At 40.0% G+C, this 21,435-nt stretch overlaps 1 protein-coding gene and 1 long non-coding RNA gene across 4 annotated transcripts in view; one reads left to right on the top strand and one right to left on the bottom strand.

Moving 5' to 3' along the window:
* Positions 1–7,033: 7,033 nt before the first annotated feature.
* Positions 7,034–21,435, top strand: part of NOL4 (nucleolar protein 4) — a 140,338-nt gene continuing 125,936 nt past the window's right edge. For both annotated transcript variants that reach the window (XM_070749153.1, XM_070749152.1), the window contains exon 1: positions 7,034–7,312. In XM_070749153.1, coding sequence (XP_070605254.1) covers positions 7,034–7,312 — 279 coding nt within the window. The remainder of the gene's footprint in view (positions 7,313–21,435) is intronic.
* LOC139165917 (uncharacterized) overlaps positions 14,578–21,435 on the bottom strand; it is a 29,287-nt gene continuing 22,429 nt past the window's right edge. The window contains exon 4 of one of the 2 annotated variants that reach the window (XR_011558839.1): positions 14,578–15,222. This is a non-coding gene — a long non-coding RNA (uncharacterized lncRNA). The remainder of the gene's footprint in view (positions 15,223–21,435) is intronic. The other variant, XR_011558840.1, reaches the window with a different exon arrangement.

Here is a 21,435-nt window from a genome sequence, read left to right as displayed (position 1 = left end):
AGTGGAACCTTCTCCAGAGAGTTAGGTGTCTACAGTATGATAATTCAAGCCTGGCAATTTGTGCCTTGACTGAGAATTCTTGGTTGATTTGTCTGATGATTTTCTAATTAATATGTCAAATTGTATTACAATAGGATTAGATTATGACATATACTTTTAGTAATCTTATTTATTTGAATTTACCCAGGTTTTAACTCTTCTCTGGAATCTAACCTTAGAATCACAGAGTTGGAAGAGACCATTTATGCCATAGGTCCACGTGCAGGAATCCAGATGAAAGCATTTGAGGTAGTCCAAATAGTGCTGAATGAAGAGCTACCTACTTCTATAGTTAATTAGATGCATGACCAAACAGCTCTTATTATAAATAGGGAAGCTTTTCCTCCCACTTAGGACTATATGACTGTAACTTGTTGCCTGTATCCTAAGATTCTTATTAAGATTGTTTCTTCATTGTTTATTTGACCCCTATGACTATCATTAAGTATTGTACCACATGATTCTTGACAAATCTATATTTTCTTTTATGTATACTGAGAGCATATGCACCAAGACAAATTCCTTGTATGTCCAATCACACTTGACCAATAAAGAATTCTATTCTGTTCTGTTCTATCCTATCCTATCCTATTCTACTCTACTCTAAAATTCAGTCTGTCTTTCTGTAACTTAATCCACTATTTTATATCTATATTTTGGAAAAATGGAGAATGATCTTAACCTCTTTCTGTGTGAAATCCTCTTAGACAGGTGCCATCATGACCATTCTCAGTCTTTTTACTGGACTAACAAGTAACATTTAAAAAAGACTTTTGCTGTTGTGCTACCCTGGTTATGGAATACAATGCAATTTTCTTTAAATGGACCATTTGAGGATGAAACATCTATTACTTTTAAATCCGTATCAAATTTGAAAAGAATCCATTGTATGAATTGTCCTTTGGGTAATGAGATCATTACAAAAGTAATGCATATGCAAATAATATGTTTTGTGCTGTTTGTATAGTGTGACTATCTAGTAATATGCTACTGTATATATCAGCATAATTATAGTAAAATTACAATAATATTAAAAAACATTTATTTGATCCAGATTATCTCAGATGCAGTAGATTAGTGCATTCTTTCAGGAAGATCCTTGGGTGCAGCTTTGGTCAACTATATCCAAACTCTAATAAATTGGGATCCATTAAAAGTTTCACTATATGCTTTTCAAGAAAAAAACCTCTTGTGCCATTGATTTAGTTTGGCATAAAATGAACCAAACTCCAGTCCATTAAAACAGCTAGCCTCCTGAAGAATTTTCCATGTTAAGCACAAGCATGTCATTTTAGGATGTTTGTTGTAATCATAGGTTCTTAGGCACTGAACATTGGGATAGAATATTGCTGAAAGGTGATGTTTTAGCCTAACGGGTGCTGTATAAACCTTATTCTTCCTCTATGGAAAGGCAGCAAAGTCCAGGCTGAGTAAGCAAGCTGCAGAATACATGACCACGTGGAAAATAATTAACTTGATATACAGCATGAAGATAACGTATAGCTAACTTCCATATAAGGAAATATATGCCTTACTCTCATTCCTTTGCTAATCATCAGTAAACACACAATCCAGGAAAAGGCAATGAATGAAGCTTCCATTAATTATCTATAGGGAAGTCACGAGGAGGTTGCCTTATACAGTGCATGAGTGAATGGTAGTTGGGGGATGGTTTAATGTATGTGGTGTTCGCAAATTGGTTATTCTGTACCACATGTCAGGAAAAGTGAAATACAATAAAAGGAGCGATCTTGATTCAATCGAGGCTGTCTCACAGAGAAAATATTCTCCATTGCTTCATTTTGATGTGGCAATTATGGCATCCTGTGCCTCCCTAGAGGTCACCCCACTGGGGAAGGGCAGTTTTCCTTCAGGTGTTATATATTATTTTACATCCATCCATCCATCCATACATACATACTTTTTGGATACATTTTTGGAAGTAATGTCTCATGTACTAATTTCTTTAGCAAAGAGTAATCTATTTGAGTTTCCCATGTTACTGACAAGATGCATCATCTCATTTTCTTTGAGCATTATCTACTAAGGACCACATCTTACTTAAAAATATCCCTGAGTGTAGGGCATATATTTGAATAATAACCAAGACACTGAAATGTGTCACCAAGCCAACCACAAGTGTTGTCTGTAATCTCTGTTCTGTGAAATATAAAAAGGAGGCATCCCACCTCCATGAACTTTGTCATCCCTGGGAAAAGTTACTATGCATCTCCAAAGTAATTCTTTCACTGCTTTTTGGATGGATTTCAGGCAAACCAAAGGAAGGTGGTTTTGTGAATCTTTTCTCTTTCTCTGTAACTGTCTTAACATTCATTAACATCTTTTTTGGCATCTGCTTGGAACCTATTGTCTTTGAATACTAAGAGCCTATTAGCTATGACTGATCATCAATGCCATCAAATCAGCTAATAAAGATGAACTTGATCAGTTGTGCCAACTAGTCATTATAGAGGTTTTCTATCTGGAACTAAACCAAAAATAAAATAGTTTCAGCTAGATATTAACTTTGTCATTCCTAAAAGGTTTGAATCTCAGTCAGAAATACCTTAATGTAAACTAAATAACTACAGTGTTCCCTCACTTTTCACGGGGGATGCTTCCGAGACCGCCCGCGAAAGTCAAATTTCCGCAAAGTAGAGATGCGGAAGTAAATACACTATTTTTGGCTATGAACAGTATCACAAGCCTTCCCTTAACACTTTAAACCCCTAAATTGCGATTTCCCATTCCCTTAGCAACCATTTAGATTATTGCTCACCATGTTTATTTATTAAAGTTTATTTTAAAAAATATTTATTAAAGGCGGACGAATGTTTGGCGATGACATATGATGTCATCGGGCAGGAAAAACCATGGTATAGGGGGGAAAAAACACGAAGTATTTTTTAATTAATATTTTTGAAAAACCGTGGTATAGACTTTTCGCGAAGTTTGAACCCGCGAAAATCGAGGGAACACTGTATATGAAAGTATTATATGAGGATTATATGAGCGGCTCTGGTGCAGTGGTTAGAGTGAAGTACTGCAGGCTACTTCTGCTGATCACTGGCTGCCAGCAGTTTGGCAGATCGAATCTCACCAGTCTCAGCCTTCCATCCTTCTGAGGTGGGTAAAATTAGGACCCAGATTGTTGAGGGCAATATGCTCACTCTATAAACTGTTTAGAGGGGGCTGTAAAGCACTAGGAAGCAGTATATGTCTAAGTGTTATTGCTTTATAAACAATATATTTAAATACATTGTACAATAAAGACTTGGGATAATGCTCAATTTGAACCAATGACAAGTCTTTAAGTTATTATTACCTATAGATTTGTCATCTGTAACTGATGACAGCTATGTCATTCTTTATTTGATCTCTTTGAACTATCCTATTTTTTTCACGTAAACATACATAGTGTTGCCTCACCCTTTTATGAACGTTATTTTGTGACTTTATAGCCTTGAGATCCTGTAATCACTAATAAAACCATTATGATGTAAGTATGTGAGAGTCAAAATTTTAAGCTATGATACATTGATTAATTCTTAATATGCCACAAAAGGCATTCTAAATAAATAAATAAATAAATTTTAAGGACTAGGACAGCTCCCTTTTTCAAAACAATTCAAATTAATGGATTTTTTTCTCCCACTTCCAAAACACTGAATTGGGCTACCCAGATAGAAACTTTTCCATAGTGCAAATACTGTGTGTTTAAGTAGCTGATGAACATTTTTGGGGGGGTGGCAGCGCAGTGGTTAGATTGCAGCACTGCAGCCTACTTCAGCTAACTGCTAGCTGTAGTTTAGCAGTTCAAATCTCATCACCAGCTCAAGGTTGACTCAGCCTTCCATTCTTCCGAGATGGGCAAAATGAGGACCCAGACTGTTGGGGGCAAGATGCTAATTCTGGAAACCTCTTAGAGAGGGCTATAAAAGCTCTATGAAGCAGTATATAAGTCTAAGTGCTATTGCTATTGCTAATACCTCCTTACTTACCAGGGGACAACATCTAAGAATCTTTCACAAAATGCAAAAGGGACTTTTTTCTCCCTTTCTCCACAGCAGTGAGGATATTTTCTTCAGCCATTGGCAGCAATAACTGGGGTTCATTAAGTAACTTACCTGAGTGAAAAGAAACCCAAGATCCATTTCAAGAAGACGCCTCCTGCCCTGTTTTTTTTTGTTTTTTTTTTGCCAAGGCCAGCCTTAGTGGCTCTGGGGAGGATGTGCTGAGTGAGAAGCAGTTAACCCGCCATGCCAGTGAACTGGCGATCTTTCGGCAAGGCATCATCTGGTCCTCACTAAGGAAATGCTTTAGCCTCATCCACCCCCATCACCCCACAACAAATTATGTGGGGCGTGTGGGAAGGAAGCAGCACCACACGGTGGTGGCTGTGGCTGCTTGGAACCTTGAAAGTTAAGGACCCTCTTGGGACCCTCAGCTCCCTGGGCTGAGAGAGGCTGGAACTACTTCCCTCCCTGGCTCGCGCTGCCTCCTGCAGCTGGCCTTCTCGCTCAAGTGTTGCTCCAATAAGCAATAATTAGGTCCTAAGCTAATAACGCGTCAGCTGATCTTATGGGAGGGAAGATGGGGAGGAGAGCAAAGAGAGCGCGGGAGGGAGGGCGGGCTAGACCAGACCAGAACAGGTCTCCATGGAAACGCTCCCCTCACACGCCCCTCCCCCTTCCCCCACCTGGCTGTGGCGGAGAGGATGTGGTGGAGATGCCTCGTCTTCTTCCTCCTCCTTCTTCCCCAACGCCACCTTGCCGTCCGCAGCTCAAGACTAAGCCTCGCCTTCGCGGCGCTCTCTTTAACCTGCAGCCGCCCGCAGCATGCGCATTTGCCCAGCATCCCTAAATGGGACAATTCTGTCCGTCACGTTGCCGCTCAGCCGTCTCCACAGAAACTTTTGTCCGGCTGACCAATCAGAGGAGAGCGGGCGACGAGCGGGGACGAGGGGGAGGGGGGCCAGAGAGCGAGACGGGGGTTTAAGCGAGGAGCTCCCCCCCCCTACCGCTTGCGCTCAGCTCGCGTTGCCGGCTGTCAGTCCCGGTTCTCGCGCCGCGAGAGACCTACCAGTGGAGCCACTGAACGGAGAGAGCGGCTGGCGGGGAGGGAGGGAGGAAGGCGGGGGAGGAGGCGAGCGGGAGGGGAGAGCGGAGGGGTGGGGGTGGGGAGGAGGAGGCTGGGGAGGCGGGCGGGCACTGACCGTTTTTTTTTTTTTTTTTGCAAGTGCCTTCCTGGGACAAGGCTGAGGCGCGGCGCGCGCAAGGTGCCAGGCCAGCCATTTCTCCTCAGGGCGCCGCGGCTTTTCTTTTTTCTTTTTCCCGGATGGAGGAAAAGGCGCCGAGGGAAAAAGGCGACGGGACAGGAAAAGCCATTATGAGACTTCTTCTCACCCTCGCGGGCCTGAGGAGAGTCTGAAAGAGAGCGAGAGCGAGAGCGAGCTGGGCTGAGTAGCGGCCAGCGCGGGAGGACTGGAGACGGGTCCAAGAGCCATGAGAGAGAAGGCGCGCGGAGCGAGGCAGAGGGGGAGTGTGTCTAGGCTCGCGCGGCGGACAGGAGGAGGAGGAGGAGGCGGAGGAGGAGGTGGAAGATGGGAACTCCCTTTCCCGGGCCGCGAATAGGGGGTTGAATGGAGCAGCTGCCGTCTTCCTTCGCCTGCTCGGAGGGTCGTGGTGCGGCACTAGCCAGTTGGCTCCAAAGGAGAAGGAGGAAGGAGGAGGAGGAGGAGGAGGAGGGAAGTGGGAAGTGTCGGTGGCCTGCCCCAAAAGACGTCTGGAATCTCCAGCCAGAGCTGAAGCGGCGGCAAAGCAAGGGACAATAATAGGGCCGCTTGGCGGAGGGGAGCCAGCCGGGATGACGGTTCTGCTTTAAAAGCACCCAGACGCCAAACTTCCTCGAACACCCTGAAGCTGAGGGAGAGGCTCAGGATAGCCTAGACTGGGCGAGTCCTATCAATAAAGCGAGCGCCGTCGTTGCAAACGCTGCCCGGCCGCCAGCCACCCCCACTGACTGGCTAAAATAGCCTCCTCACAGATTGACCTCGGCCTCTTTCGAGTCTCATACCAAATTTTGATATATTTTTTTCAGATTAGGAAATATATATAGAGAGAGATACATTGGCGAGATTAAAACAAACAACTCGAGCCAGATTTTTAAAAAGTGGCCTGCGGCGTCGAGGTTTCTCTCCCCCCCAACGTGGCCTGCATCTCGTCAGCTGGAAAGAACTTTCTACCCCACTCAAAATGCGGAGATTTTAGGCTGAAATCAAAGGGGGCAGTCAGGCCAGGCTGCCCTTCAGCGTTTTCCTCCATCCTGCCACAGCCAGCCTGCTTCTGGAGAAACGGGAGTCCTCCAGGATAGACGCAGGAAGGCAGCCGAGGGTTGGCTGACTGGGGTGGAGGGTGGGCTTTACTCTCTCTCTCTCCCCCCACCCCCAACCTGCACCATCCGGGCTGGAGCTGATGCCCAGGAGAGAAGCATCCGACTCCATGATATTATTAGTAGTAGTATTTCGGCTTCGAACCTTAGGGCTTCGATCTACTCCGGGGCCATGTCTTCGGTGCCGTAGAGGCACAATCCTCTGGGGAAGAGACGCTGCTGGAGACGCCGGGATAGTCCTGCCTGGCACAACGTTGAAGGGACATTCGCCTGCCGGAGACGGGGAAGAAGAGAAGGCAGCCCGGCCAGATTTGCTCGCTTGGATTGTATGAGGAGGGGGGGGGGGGAGATGATCGGGCCCCGGGGCGGGCCACTCTGGAACTGATCGCCAAGCCTACAGAAAGCAACCCCCTCTACGGGGACGGAGCAATTGCCGGGGACCTCCTCCTCTTCCTCCTCCTCTCTCTCTCTGGCTCTTGGCGTCGGAGCTCTCGTTCTCCATGAGCCCGGGGTGAACAGGTGCCCCGGAGGTGTGCGCGGGGCGGGGAGGGAGGGATCCATCCACCGGGTCCGCTTGGGCTGTGCGTGTCTCTCCGGGCGGATTATGGAGAGCGGTGACCGGGACATGTATCGCCAGTTTCAGGACTGGTGTCTCAGGACTTACGGGGACTCGGGCAAAACCAAGACGGTGACCCGTAAAAAATACGAGCGGATCGTCCAGCTCCTGAACGGCTCCGAGACCAGCTCCACGGATAATGCCAAATTTAAATTCTGGGTCAAATCCAAAGGCTTCCAGCTCGGCAGTCCGGACGAGGTCAGTGGTGGTGGTGGTGCTGCTGGTGGCGGAGGGATGCAAGTGCTGTACGTGCCGGTCAAGACCACGGTTAGTAGAGAAATTGTCTGCCTTGTTATTTCGCCCCATCGGGGAGGAAGAGGAGGGAGACGCCGCCGCCGCCACATAGCTGCCACCCCCACCCCCGAGTTGGCTCAGGCTGCTCTCTCTCTCTCCTCCCTCCTCCCTGAAATATCTTCCTCACCACCCCCTCCCGCCCATGTTGCGTTTGCCTGGCACCTTCTCCGCTGCTCGGGGGCTTTGTGATCCTTCCTTGCTTTTTACGTTGCAAGTGCACAAAACACACCCCTCTAACCAAGTCCCTCCGGTTCCTTTCTTCTTCACCGGGGTGGGAGGAGGAGCGGAACGAGGAAAAGGGAAATCTTATTTCGTCCCCTAAACTAAAACGGACGCGCGTGTGTGTCTATCTGTTTCCCCCTCTGTGTGTTGGCGAATCCTGTAGCTGCGCACTACCCAATAAGACTATTCTCGGCCGACAGAACGCAGTAGATTCTGATGAGCGCCATCCCGAACGGTGGGGCGATTTGGGGGTTTCCCTAGAATATCAGCTCTCCCCCGTTCATTGTTAGCTCCGATCCCCTGAGCGGCAGGAACGTGCCTGGCTGGTTGCCTGTGGAAGCGGAGGGCAGGCTAATCAACAAAAGAGCCCCAGGCTCACGCAGGACCGGATGGGAAATTGGTCTCTCGCGCGCTCGCTCTCAGCTGAGCCAGCCCAGAAATGTTGGGAGCCTTGCAGAGGTGGAGGGCGTGCTGCTCGGAGAGCACCAGAGGGCTAAGATGCTTGGCTGTGGCAGTGGCAAAAAGCACCGTTTCCTATTTCAGAAGATGGAAATGGTTGCTTGCAAGTAGGTTGATATTCTCCTTTCGGCATTTCTTGCTTTCTGAGCCTCTGTGCTGGCCTTCTTTTACTCCAACGTGCACTTCTATACTTTGGATATTAGGATCTGGGTTTTCTTCAGAGCAATTTTAAGTTGGGCAAGAATTTGGGGTTCTTTTTTCCTGATTGACAGGGGAAACAGGTTTTTAAATGAGGCATTAAATTGTAGTGGAGGTATGCAGAGGAAAATGCCACTGCAATAGTATGTCATGTATATATGATTGTGTGTATGTGTGTGTGTATGTATGTATGTATGTATGTATGTATGTATGTATGTATGTATGTATGTATGTATGTATGTGATTTACAAAACAATAGAAGTATATTACACGATTTAAAATGAACAGACTACAATTATTTAAGGCATTGTTTATTTTTGGTGTATCTGAGACTTAAGGCTATTTACTGCCATCTACTATGAAAGTAAAAATGAACAGGCTACAATTATTTAAGGCATTGTTTACTTTTGGTGTATTTGAGACTTAAAGCTATTTACTGCCACATAATATGAAAGTTTTGTGGATCTGAGGCAATTCACCAAAATTATTTTCTATAAACTCATTAGATTATACCCAGTATTATAATAGTTACATTCACTATAAACCTTTGAAAAGCCTTTAGTATCATAAAACCGAAGTATGAAACATAGGAAAATGCATAGTTTTATATGGTCTTTTAAGATAAAGGTTTGAGGATGTCATCTTATTTCTCACAATGACTCAAAATGGAACATAAGATTCATTTTGACAAAAGAAACAACTCAATGAGAAGAAAGAATCAATTTCCCTTTTTACAATATAGCAATTTTAACAAAATTATTAATATTTTTGGCTATATGTATTAAGTATGCTTTGTCAAGTGTGCTGCTTTACAAGTTTGAATAACTTAATTCTTTTTTATTCTGTTTCCAATCAGTTTTAATCTAAACATTTTACTTATTTACTTCCAAAGCAACAACTCTAAGATATATTTGTACATAATGTTTTAAATGTTTGTATTGTGATTCTTTGCATGTCTGTTCAGTGGAGTTTCCCCCTATGTAAGGATAAACACAGGATAGCATCCACAGCCTTGAAAAGTTATCAGCACATTAAAAAAATCATAATAATTCTCATAATGATTTAGTGTTACTGTACATTTAGTGACCATCATGCAATGAGGAGCTTTGTTGACATGTAGGACAGTTCTCTGAATTATCTTCAGATTACATTACTTTTCAATACTGCACATCATTCCTTGACCAGGTAAAATCTTCAGTTTTGATAACTGGAGCCAGGCTCAAATCAATGAAATAGTTGGGAACATCTTCATTTTACACAGTGCCAATCATGCTTCTTTATTAACTTGGGCCAGTATTTGTGGCTCTATCCACAGATGCAGAAGTAGCATCTGAATTAGATTACTGTAATTAGCTGCAAGTAGAATCTACTTAGACATTGGCCCAGAAATTTCAGCTTGTGAAAATTGCAGCTAAGATTTTATGCAGTATTCAGAATATGTAACTTTTATACCGTAGCAGATATACTAGGTACTAGAACGTTTCTGGGTCCAATTGAAAGTGCTTGTTCCCACTTTTGAGCCTTACATGGATGGAACTTGGATCCCTCCAAATCAGCGATGGGTTGTTCCCGGTTTGGCCAGGTTTGGCGAAACGGTGGCGGTGCGAGGCTCCGCCCCCCTGCCCAGGACGCTTCTGCACATGCGAGCGCAAACTGATAGTGATGGGATTTAGAACCCACTATTGCCCCACAGGTACTTTTACTAGTGACAACTTGCTTGTATTGTAAAGTCAGGAACAGAAGTCCTTGCTCTGCTTGGAAAGCTGTTGATTAACTTAGGGGAGAAGACCTTTTCCATATTGTTTCCATACTCATCAATCCACCTACTAGTTTTCAAGACATCTTATACATTTATTTTTCCAAGTATATCCCAAAATGTGCTTAATTCTTTGACCCGATGTCTAAATGCATTGCTCTTAATTTGCTTTTCAATGTGTTTAGCTTTATTATTTTATTAGGAGGATTTTGACCTGAAAACATAACTTACAAGTTAAAGATGAATGAAGTTTAATAGATTTCAAATAATTTAAGTATTGCTAAGTATATCTTATTTTACTAGATTAGTTTCTGCAATGTAGATGAATATTTACAGATATACATACTGAATACCTCCAGCCCCCACCTCTAACCGCTCCTCTAAGCTCAAAATGTGGTCAGAGACAACTGTTACCCTTTGGTCTACTTCAGTCTTTCAGATCAAGATAGAAGAAAAAAAGTTAAAATAGTTTCTTTTAGATTTAAATAAACATCATTAACATCCCATGGAGACACAGGACACACTTTGGCCTCATTTGAAGAAAAAGCAGGGAATATATTGCTGTTTATTGATAATTGACTTAAGAGAGAATTTTATGTTTTTTCTCTCCCTCCTGCCATCCTTCAACTTTATACACTAGCACCATGGACAGATGTTTTAGCCTGCTTAGCAATTTATCACCTCATTCATTCCAGCAACCCACAGTGGTCATAAGAAGAATTTAATCATTTATATGTGCATTACTTCTAATTGTTGATTGTTGCACTATTATTATTATTGTTGTTGTTGTTGTTGTTGCTGCTGCTGCAACAATTTCTAGTAATATTTATGGTGTAGACCAGTGATTTTCAACCTTTTTTGAGCTGCGGCACATTTTTTACATATACAAAATCATGGGGCACATTGAGCGGGGGGGTGGGGTAAAAAAAGTTTGGACAAAAAAATTATCTCTCTCTTCCTCCCTTTCACTCTATTTCTCTCCCTCTTTCTCTATCTTCCTTCCTTCCTCTCTCTCTCCATCCCTTTCTTTCTCTCTTCCTTCCTTCCTCTCTTTTTTGCTCTTTCTATCTCTCCCTCCTTCCCTGCCTTTCTTTCTCTCTCTCTCTTTTTTTCTCTCTGTCTTGCTTTCTTTCTCTCTCTCTTTCTCTCTCTTGCTGAGCTTCGCGGCACACCTGACCATATCTCGCGGCACACTAGTGTGCCCCGGCACACTGGTTGAAAAACACTGGTGTAGACAGTGTAATTTCAAGCCCAGTTTAATTAAAAGAAAAACTTGAAATGCCAAATATAAAATTTTCAACAATGATAATTATTATTTAGTCTTTTCCAGTAATTTTAAACTTTAAAACCATTTCAACCAAATTTTAAAAAGTTGAATTTGTCCAGAATTATTTTCTTTTTGAAGCTTTAACATGTGTGACTATGCTTTGCTATCTACCAGAGTCCTTTGCTTCTAAAGGTTCTATAATCCACTACTGCTGGTAATTAGACATCATTACTGCTGCATTAAAGGCAGGGAGAGAAGAGAAGAGGACAGGCTGGGGCTAATTAACTACTTGATTCTAATGAAAGAAAAAGACACTGATAGCAGGTGGTAGTTTGCACCAGGACGGACTAGACACACAGCAATGACTTCATTGAACCAAGAATAAGTTGTTGCTTTACATTAGCAGGATTTTAATTTTCCTATTGATTTGATGGGCAGTGAATAAAAAACTAAGCTTAGTCAAAGTTATTCCCTTATTTGGTTTTTGTATGCCTTGTGAAAATCTGAGGGTCCAGGATCACAATTTTATTAATATGCACAGGAAGGCAGTATTCAGCATGTTGATGTCAGAATTAATTCATTTTAGTATCTTACTCTTCTAAGAGCAATAGGAGTTCATCTGTCTTCAAGTCTTCACATCACTCTGTGGTATAGGAAATGCACTCTTGGTCACCAGGCAACAACATCCTGCAAAACAGCCATTTTAGGTCTACAGTGGGCCAACACACAGTGGAGTATTTATATGTACAGCTTAGTGAACAATATGCCTCTGCCACTTCTCCCTCTGTTACTGTTTTTGCTAGCAACTCTCTTTTGTTAGTTCAAGCTGCACTTTATTGAAAGGATACAGTGAAAGGATACCTAACAAGAGGTTTTATGTAAAACTGTTAGGTGAGGAAAAAGAAGTCAAATGAAAGACAATACTTACTAGGAAGATACTACTCAGTTGAGCCAGTGATTCCAGAGCCAGTGTCTGAAACTCTAGCTTCTTTCTGATTATGAAATATACAACTTTTTGTTGGAAATTAAAATTGCAAAGATTAAATAATTAATAGTGTACTAGTTTATTAAATATTTTCTACCAATTTGAAAACAAATTTTTATTTACCTAATGAGGCTAGAATTAATATTATATTTTACTTCATACACATAGTTCATCATTGGCAATCTCAAAAGACCATAGTATCGTGATCTGGAAAGAGTTCCTACAACAGCATCTACCATGGCTAAAAAGGCCAATCCGAGATTGGCAATCCCTTCCACACTGAGAGCAGATCCATTCTGTCCCCTGCCCGGCCTCCAGATTTTGCTAGTTCTGGGACGACCTCTTTGCCTCAGCCTGCCAAACAAGTGTCTTCTCGAAATGCACATAGTTCTGTCAAGTTTAATAGTTGCTGGATGGTAATAATTATGGAGTAGATGACTCCTGTATTTAGTGTGTATATGTGTGTGAATCTATAATGAAGATAAGTTGAACAAAATCTATTTCTTATTTACTTTGATAACCTTACTCAAAAATACATACCCCTGTCTCATTAAATATTTAATTTTTAGTTTGAAATAGGATTTTCCCAATCCTCCCCCACCCGGAGCTTGTATTTGGAATACAAATGTTTTAATTGTCCTTTGATATATAAGTTGTGGCTGGGCTTCTAAATAAAAAACATATATCTGAACTGAGCACTGATTACATTTGATCTAAAATAAGATCATTCTCTTATCTCTCAATTGGCAAGAAAGACATGTATGTTACCACCCTTGTGTGATGCATATGTTTGGATTCATCAGTAATGAACTTTGCTACACATCAGTATTTTAATCCTCAGCACAGAGATTTTTGAATGCCGGTTTGTGTTATAAGAAAAAAAGAAAAATGTGATATTGCCTGTTCATTATATGATAAATGACATGCTCTTGATTTGTTGCACCATAGTACAAATGCTTAAGGCAGAGTATATGTAAAGTTAGGCATGATTTTATACTGGAGATTTTATACTGGATTTTCAGTGATGCTCTATTGCTACTACAAACATATAGACATATTATTAAAACTGGATTGAAAGTCATACTCATTTTTATTTAATAATTTATGATAGTGTGAAAGTACCAGTATGTATCATTAAATGCTTCTCCTTAACTTACAATGATAAATTTAAAGAGCTTAAATGAAATGTATTTTGGAAAAACTGAAGTCTACAAGATAATTAACAAGCCTCTTTGTCATATGATGCCTAGTTAATGCTATAAAAAGGAGAGCAATATAATTATAGAAATTTTATTGGAGATTTGTAACTTTGTATCTTGGAGTTCACGTGTATATTCTAGCTCAAACAGTGAACACGATTATTGTATCCACTAGATTCTTAACCAATTGCAATTTCAGTTAGGTCATATATATATATATATTTCCTTGAACAGTAATTAAGTAATAAAACTCATGTTTTGCATTCGGAAGTTCCAGTTCTAATGAGTTTGGTCTTCTTGTCGGATTCCTCATTTGTGTTCTTGCAATCTGGTGGTTAGCTTCCTCCCCATTGTCCTACATAGTCACAGGGACAAGAGAAGCTTTTTGGATGAGAAGTGAAATGTTTAAAAAAAAACAACCAAGAAAGTCCAGTTGCCTTTTGCAAAAGCACCTTTGGGACATCCTGGAAATCTAGTTGAGCTTCATTTAAAATGTCAATGTAATAGCCGTATCACATGCAGGGGATTTCATAATATTACATTGGAAGTGTCTCCTACCTCCAACCAATTTTTACAACGCATAATTTTTCCTTGTATGGTAACCTCCGTGCAATGTGCGGTGCCCACTTGCAGATCTCAGAAGCTGTAATGTGCAACTTCTGAAATGTTTTTGATGTATGGCAATGTGTGCTATGTCCCTGAAGATGGGCTGTAGCAACAGTTTGAAAGCTCAGAAGACGAAGCCTTTGGTCCTGATGATTGATCCAGATTGGATCCTGCAGTATTGTCCTGGGACATGTATATTCACTTTCATTTGTATGTATTCTCCCCCTGATCTCAGAGAAAAATCACTATAGCTATTTGCTTATACTTGGTACCCAGTCTTCTCCTCATTTTAATTTTTTTTTAAAAAAAATACTTATAGATTCTGATACGGCTATTACATTGACAATTTTAATGTAGCTCAACTAGATTTCCAGGATGTCCCAAAGGTGCTTTTGCAAAAGGCAACTGGACTTTCTTGGTTTTTTTTTTTTAAACATTTCACTTCTCATCCAAAAAGTTTCTCTGGTTGCCATTTGAAAAAAGCACCTTTGGGAAAACCATAACCTGGATGATTGAGAACCCCACAGACATTTAGAATTCCAGGAATAAAAGCAAGACATCATTCTTTAATTAAATTAATATAAAGACAATTATCATTGGACATATTTTTAGAAATTTGAAAGTCTTCCAGGCTTCATATTGCCAAAGAATTCTTGATAACATTTCATCTTAAAAGTTTCCTTTGTAAAAAATTATTGGAATCAGACATGGATAAAATGCTGTTACACCATTAGGAAGGCAAACTAAAGTCCAATAAGATTGTAATGACTATGGAGTCAAACCATACACCTCAGATTCATAATTTCCCATTAAGAATAACTGTGATACATTTGGAAATGAAATTATTGGAATAAACAGCTGATCTACATAATTTTGTCCATTTATACAAATGACCATCATAACATCATCTCACTCATTTTCACAAATTCTCAAGAATACTATTTTTAATTTATCTTTCATTGTTATCTTTCAAATTCTACAGTTTTGAAGGGCATTTAATATTCTTATTGCTCTCATCACCATTTATAATGTTAATATCTGACCATCTGAACTTAAATCTTCAAACTCTTAGCTTTTTTTGGTAGAGATGTGAAGTCCATTTCTTCTGCAGATAATCTGAGTTGACTTTTCTGGGACCTTTTTAGCTTTATAAATCCCTTTTGATATTAGATGGTACAGGACAATCAAAATCTGAAAAAATATAAATAGCATACTTTTATTTTGTTTTCTGAATAATTTCCAAGATACCAGGAAAGAGTCTTTTGGGGGCTATTGTACATATTAAGGGACTCACTTTCTCATAAAATTATTTGCATGGAAAGTTGTTCATTTATAAAGATGCTTTGAAGCACACCAGGCTTGTAGGAATCATTTTGTCTTTTTAATAATTTGCTTGAAATTTTATCATTGTGCATAATTGTTATTTGCAAATATTATATCTCACTATTCATTCTTTAGTCAGGCAGCTGATATAAGTTAAATCACATCAATTTCAGTTTATATTGATTAAATCCACACTTTGCCTTATGCCGTACTGGATTTGCTTAAGTCATAAAGCACAATTTATGGACCACAATGGTTTCCTTAATGCTACATATTATAATTTGGCATGCTGTGTGAAAAGCAGGAGCCCTGGTTGTGAAGCGGGTAGAATGCCATATTGCAAGGCTGCCCATAATCTTAGAGTTCAATCTTGAACTCTAGAGGTTAACTCAGCCTTCCATCCTTCCAAGTTCAGTAAAATGAGGACCCAGATTGTTGGGGGCAATATGCTAACATTGTAAAACACTCAGTGCTCCAAATCACTATAAAGTCACTATGATTTAGGACCAGATTACCTATGGTACTGTCTTCTGCCTCATGTATCCCAGTGACCGGTCAGGTCCCACAGAGTTGTCCTTCTCCAGGTCTCGTCAGCCAGACAATGTTGTCTGGCAGGGCCTAGGGGAAGACCCTTCTCTCTCTTTCTTTCTCTCTCTTTCCCCCCTCTCATATATATATGTATGTATGTATGTATGTATGTATGTATGTATGTATGTATGTATGTATGTATATATGTATGTAAGTGTTATTGATAAAACAACATATTTAGCCCACTAGCCTTTTTAAATATTTTGTTCTGTAAAAGGACCAGTCCTTTTCCTTTTGATTGCTACATTTATTTATGAAATGTTGATGAGAAACTTTATCAAAAACATTTTGGAAATCCTTTTGTTCAAGTTTCTGTCTGTATCTTCATTTCTAGTGTGCATTGGATTTTTTCCCCATCTACGTGGTTAACAGTAAACTTTTTTTAAAAAAAAACACCCTTTCCTTTATTGAGCTTATTTCACTATATGTAAATGTTGCCTTTTGCTTTTTTATTTGCAAATAGTTTTAGTTCTTCAAAATATCTCATTCTTTAATCCACTCACCACCTGATTTTCTTTGGTAACAGTTGTGATATATGTGACATTTATTGGGTTTGCTTGTAAACTGGAGAGCATCCACTAAGATTCCAAAAGGATCAATAAAGTTTTATATATCATTGTACTAATGAAAGACGTATCAATGTTGAGATATCCATTTCCCATATACTGATTGTTTTTCTAAACTATTCCCACTTCTATTACTTAGTCATTGTCATGAAACATGCATGGATAGTCAGACTTATTTGGTTAATCAAAAAATATCATATTATCTTTCTTTTGAAAAAAAAAAACCCCACAGACTTGGTCAATATTATAAGAGAGTTATTTTAAAGACCGGATCAGTCAACTCATGATCTAGTTATAATCACAGCCATTTGTCCTTTTTAATGTGTTGTGCAATATTTTAATTTCCTTTTATTTTTAGTATCGTAAATTATTTTGCATTATTGTATGTTTATTTGAAAATGGATTAATAAAATTATTTGTTTTTTTTAAGGGCTTGCTTTTCCAAAGTTGGCCATATTTTTGTTTCTATATCTAACATGGCTTAAAAGTTATCTTCCATGTTATTTTCCATATTACAGAATTCCTCGATGATAGAAACATGGTTCTGATGACACAGGATTAAATAATTTGCTAAGCCTATATTTCTGGATTTTTTATTCATTCTAATGATTTATAGCACCAGTTACACATCACAGTCTATATTAGACATCACTATGTCCATATTAATGATATATAATGACAACTATTGCTAAATGATGTAATAAATAGTTAATCTGGATAGCTTTCTAGGTTATCTGTGGAATAATTTGTTTTCATTACTGTTGTGATGAAACATGAAGTACAGTACTGTCATTTATGATGAGTAATCTCCATAATATTCTAAAATATTCATATACATTATAAATATATATTATTTTAAATATCAACAATAAACAATTAATACAATTAATAGTAACAATTAGAAATGTATCAGTATAATATAAGTGATGCAAACTAAGGGAGAGATTTGGATTTGATCACAATCTGATTTCATAGCAAATTGGAGTAATTTGGGGAAAAAATGTTTCCCTAGGATTCGGGGCCTTCACAAAACTCAAGGCCCAAACTATTACTCTACAACTATTGCATACTATAAATGGCATTATCAGAACTATCCTAATAGGTAAGAGAAGCAAGATTATATTGCTTATAGAAAGTATGACAACAGGAAGGAAAGGGGAATTTTGAATTCAATGACTGAAAAATCAACTTCTATGAAAGTTGGTATGTTTAGAGAAGTCTATTTTTCTTGCAAATTTCCTTATATTTGGAGAGAAAACAAACTCTCCTCCACAACATTTGAATGTTTCTTATGATAAAATATGAAATCTGAACTGATTTTTTAAAAATTGCATTCCAGAAACAAATACAGACTGAACTTTCCCTGGAAGGAAAGTTCCAGCAGACTTATATAGTTCTAGATCTAGATCTCAAAACTTATCACATTGTTATAGCACACACTGTAATATAAATCATGTTTTTAATAAATCTGACTTTGTTTTATAGCTTGTCAATTACAGTATTTTACTAAGAGGAAATTCCTAGCTTATTAAAAATTACTGGAAAATTACGTATGATCTCATGTTCTCATAATTACATTTTATGAGTAAAACTCTGAGAGATTAGCTTTTCTTCCATCCTTACATGGACATGATTGTGCTTGAAAACAACAAATCCCTGGAAAATTATCCTATTCATCTGTGCAAAAGCCAATAGCTGTGACCTCATAATTGCTGCCTACTCAGATAGCTGGATTTACTTCCATATGCAGATTTATATACCATATTTATATAGTTACCCACCCCAAAAGAGATTTCCTTACAGGACAATTTCAGAAGATATAGACAGACTGACCACATATATTTCATAATAGAACTACTACTATGATTATCTGAATGTGCTATGACCTGAGAAACTGAGTTCAGATCCATCTTTTTTTTCATCTTGTAACTCCATTACATTTGGGTAGTTTCTGCCCCCACACAGCCTAGATTATCCATTGGAGTTATGTGTCTCTTTGAGCTATAATCTTAAACCTTGTCTAAGTTTGAGAGCAACCAGACTTTATGTGGCATAGCACCAAATTCAAAAGTAGATAGGGGAAAGGCAGGCAGGCATGAATTGCTTTGTCATGACTAGTCAAGAATTTTATTTATTTATTTATTAGATTTGTATGCCGCCCCTCTCCGTAGACTTGTACATTGATGTAAATATCATTCCTGACTCCTCTATTTTTTCTCATTTAGGAATAGTTCATTTTCCACATGCAACTTTTTCCTCTAGGTCAGTGGTTCTCAACCTTTCTAATGCCACGACCCCTTAATACAGTTCTTCATGTTGTGGTGACCCCCAACCATAAGTCTAGCATTAATTTTCCCAACAGAGTTTTAAAGCTGATTGGCAGGAAAATCAGAGGGACATCCCAACTGTAAACGCCTGATAATCGGATTGTAAAAAATACGTCCCAAGGTGCCAGAATAGAAGCTTTAATTCCTAACACCATGGGAAATTTGTCTTTTCCCATGGTTTTAGGTGACCCCTGTGAAACGGTCGTTTGACCCCCAAAGGGGCCCTGACCCCCAGGCTGAGAACCACTGCTCTAGGTTCTTTCAGTTCAGAATATTTATAAAATCATATTAGAAGGAGCAATTTAGGCAATTGAGTTCTATTCTTGTAGAAGATTTGGATTTCAGCATAGAAATCCATATTAATCCATTTTAGGCAGAATACTACAAGTATTTCTCTGCTTATAATCTAATGGAGCTGCCTATTATGATCACAAATTGTGATGGTTCTTAAGTGAGGTGACTATGTGATCATCTTAATAATCTCCATTCCTGTTCTCCCCAATGTTGTCATTAAACAACTGCATGAGTATTTAACCAGAGCATGGGGTGCCTCAGGTGTGGGAAGGCCTCCTTAGCCCAAGACATCTTGTGCTCTGCTTCATGCCACCTGGATCCCCACTCACTATGGGCCTACTTTCCCTTCTCTACCAGGTCCATGCAGGCATTGGGCCTGCTTTCCACCTTACTGGATAGTTTATTCTTCTCTAGCCTGTCACTGATCACTCACTTTTTGTAGCGCTCTGGAGATCTACAAAAGGTAAGTGGCCTATACCCATACCCTTCTACCCACGTCTGATTGCTTACCTATCTTTGGAAGATGTCCTGTGTTCCAAATCTCATATTAAGGAAGGAAGGTAGACTGCTCTGCCCCCTTAGCTGCATGGCTCCATTCCAGAAGAGGGTACCATTTTAGGAGCAGCCACAATTCATTTTGGAACACAGCATCGATCCAAAAATGATGCCAGCTTCCAGGATGGTGCCATGTGGCCTCCAGGAACACCAAATGGTAGAAGGAAGGAGGGTAGGGCACTCTACCCCTGTTGTGATTCAGTCTGAGGCTCCTCAGGGAATGGCTGGAACTCTGCCGGCTCCATGCTCAGAGGGGGAGGACGAGGAGGACCAGGCAGACAGGGAAGAGGAATGTCAGGACGAGGAGGAGGGAGAACAGCCTGAGACCCCCAGAGGGGAGCTCTCCCCAGTGAGTAGCCTGGAGTCATTAGATGAGAACGCACAAGCCATCATAGATATGAGGCAGAGAAGGGCAGCACAACGAAGGGGACAATTAGCCAGGTATTTCCATCCCTAATAGGCAACATCTGGGTTTGGGTGTGGTTCTCCTCAGAAAGGTTGAAAAGGCAGGCCCGCCCTTCCTGTATTGTGGAGAGTTATCTTTTGGGAGTCCTGTGACCTTGCTTCGATCCTTGGCGTCTCTGATTCTGGCTTGTGGCCTCGAAGGCTGAAAACTTGGGGGAGGCGTGGGTTTTAATATCTACAGTGGTGTGTGTGTCAGCAAGAAGCCTGTTGTATTGTCTGGCCGTCGTGACTCTTCTGTGAAGCTTCATAGCATTCCAGTTTGTAAGAACAGTTTTTGTTATCTGTGTTTGTTTTCAAAGATATAAAGTGACTTTGCTTTTTACCAGCGTGTCTGGCTACTCTTTTTAGTTGGTGTTGACGTCTGGGGGAACCCAGACAGAACAACCCCTTGGCATCCCCAGGTAGCATCACTGGGAAGCAGGCATCGCTTTTGGACTTGCCACAGTTCATTGTACCTATTCGCTTCTAGAATGGAGCCACGCAGCCTAGGGATGCTGAAGGGCAGATAGACCTGCCCTCCTTCCTGAACATGATGTCTGGAGCTTTTCCAAATGTAAGTGCACAACCAATGATGTGGGCAAGAAGGAGGGTGTGAGACCAAATTGAATGGGGAAGAGACCCAAGACTTGTGGAGGCCCAGCAGGAAAGGATGGGTAGATATAGGCATGAGGGGGGGGGGCACTGCAGCATCTGTTGTAAGGAAGAATCCACCAAAATTTAAGCACATTACCACAGAAGTACTGCAGTGGCTATAACTTCAAAACCAGGTTGTAAGTAGCTCTTTTAGTTTTTTGAGGGGTCTCTTGTAATTTTGAACGCTGGCTAAGCAATCACTCATGTTAAGAATTATCTACATTTGTCTGAACGCATCCGGTGAAAGAGAATCCAGCAGTACAGTTCTCAGAACTATTTTTTACTAGTATTAGGATTTTTTTTAAAAAACCTGCAAGATTTAATTAGTTGCATTTTCAAACTACCGTACTTTTAATGTTCCATTTTATGTCTTTTCAGATATTTGAAGAGTACTACCATTTCTCTTTGCCCCATTATAAATAAATAAATAAATGGACTAACTAACTAACTAACTAACTAACTAACTAACTAACTAACCAACCAACCAACCAACCAACCAACCAACCAACCAACCAACCAAATAAATAAATAAATAAATAAATAAATAAATAAATAAATAAATAAATAAATAAATAAGTAAGTAAGTAAGTAAGTAAGTAAATAAGTAAATAAGTAAGTAAATAAGTAAATAAATAAATAAAATAATCTTTTGT

Source organism: Erythrolamprus reginae, chromosome 3, assembly GCF_031021105.1.
Source record: "Erythrolamprus reginae isolate rEryReg1 chromosome 3, rEryReg1.hap1, whole genome shotgun sequence".
Classification (NCBI taxonomy): domain Eukaryota; kingdom Metazoa; phylum Chordata; class Lepidosauria; order Squamata; family Dipsadidae; genus Erythrolamprus; species Erythrolamprus reginae.
This window is presented reverse-complemented; position numbering and strand designations above follow the sequence as displayed.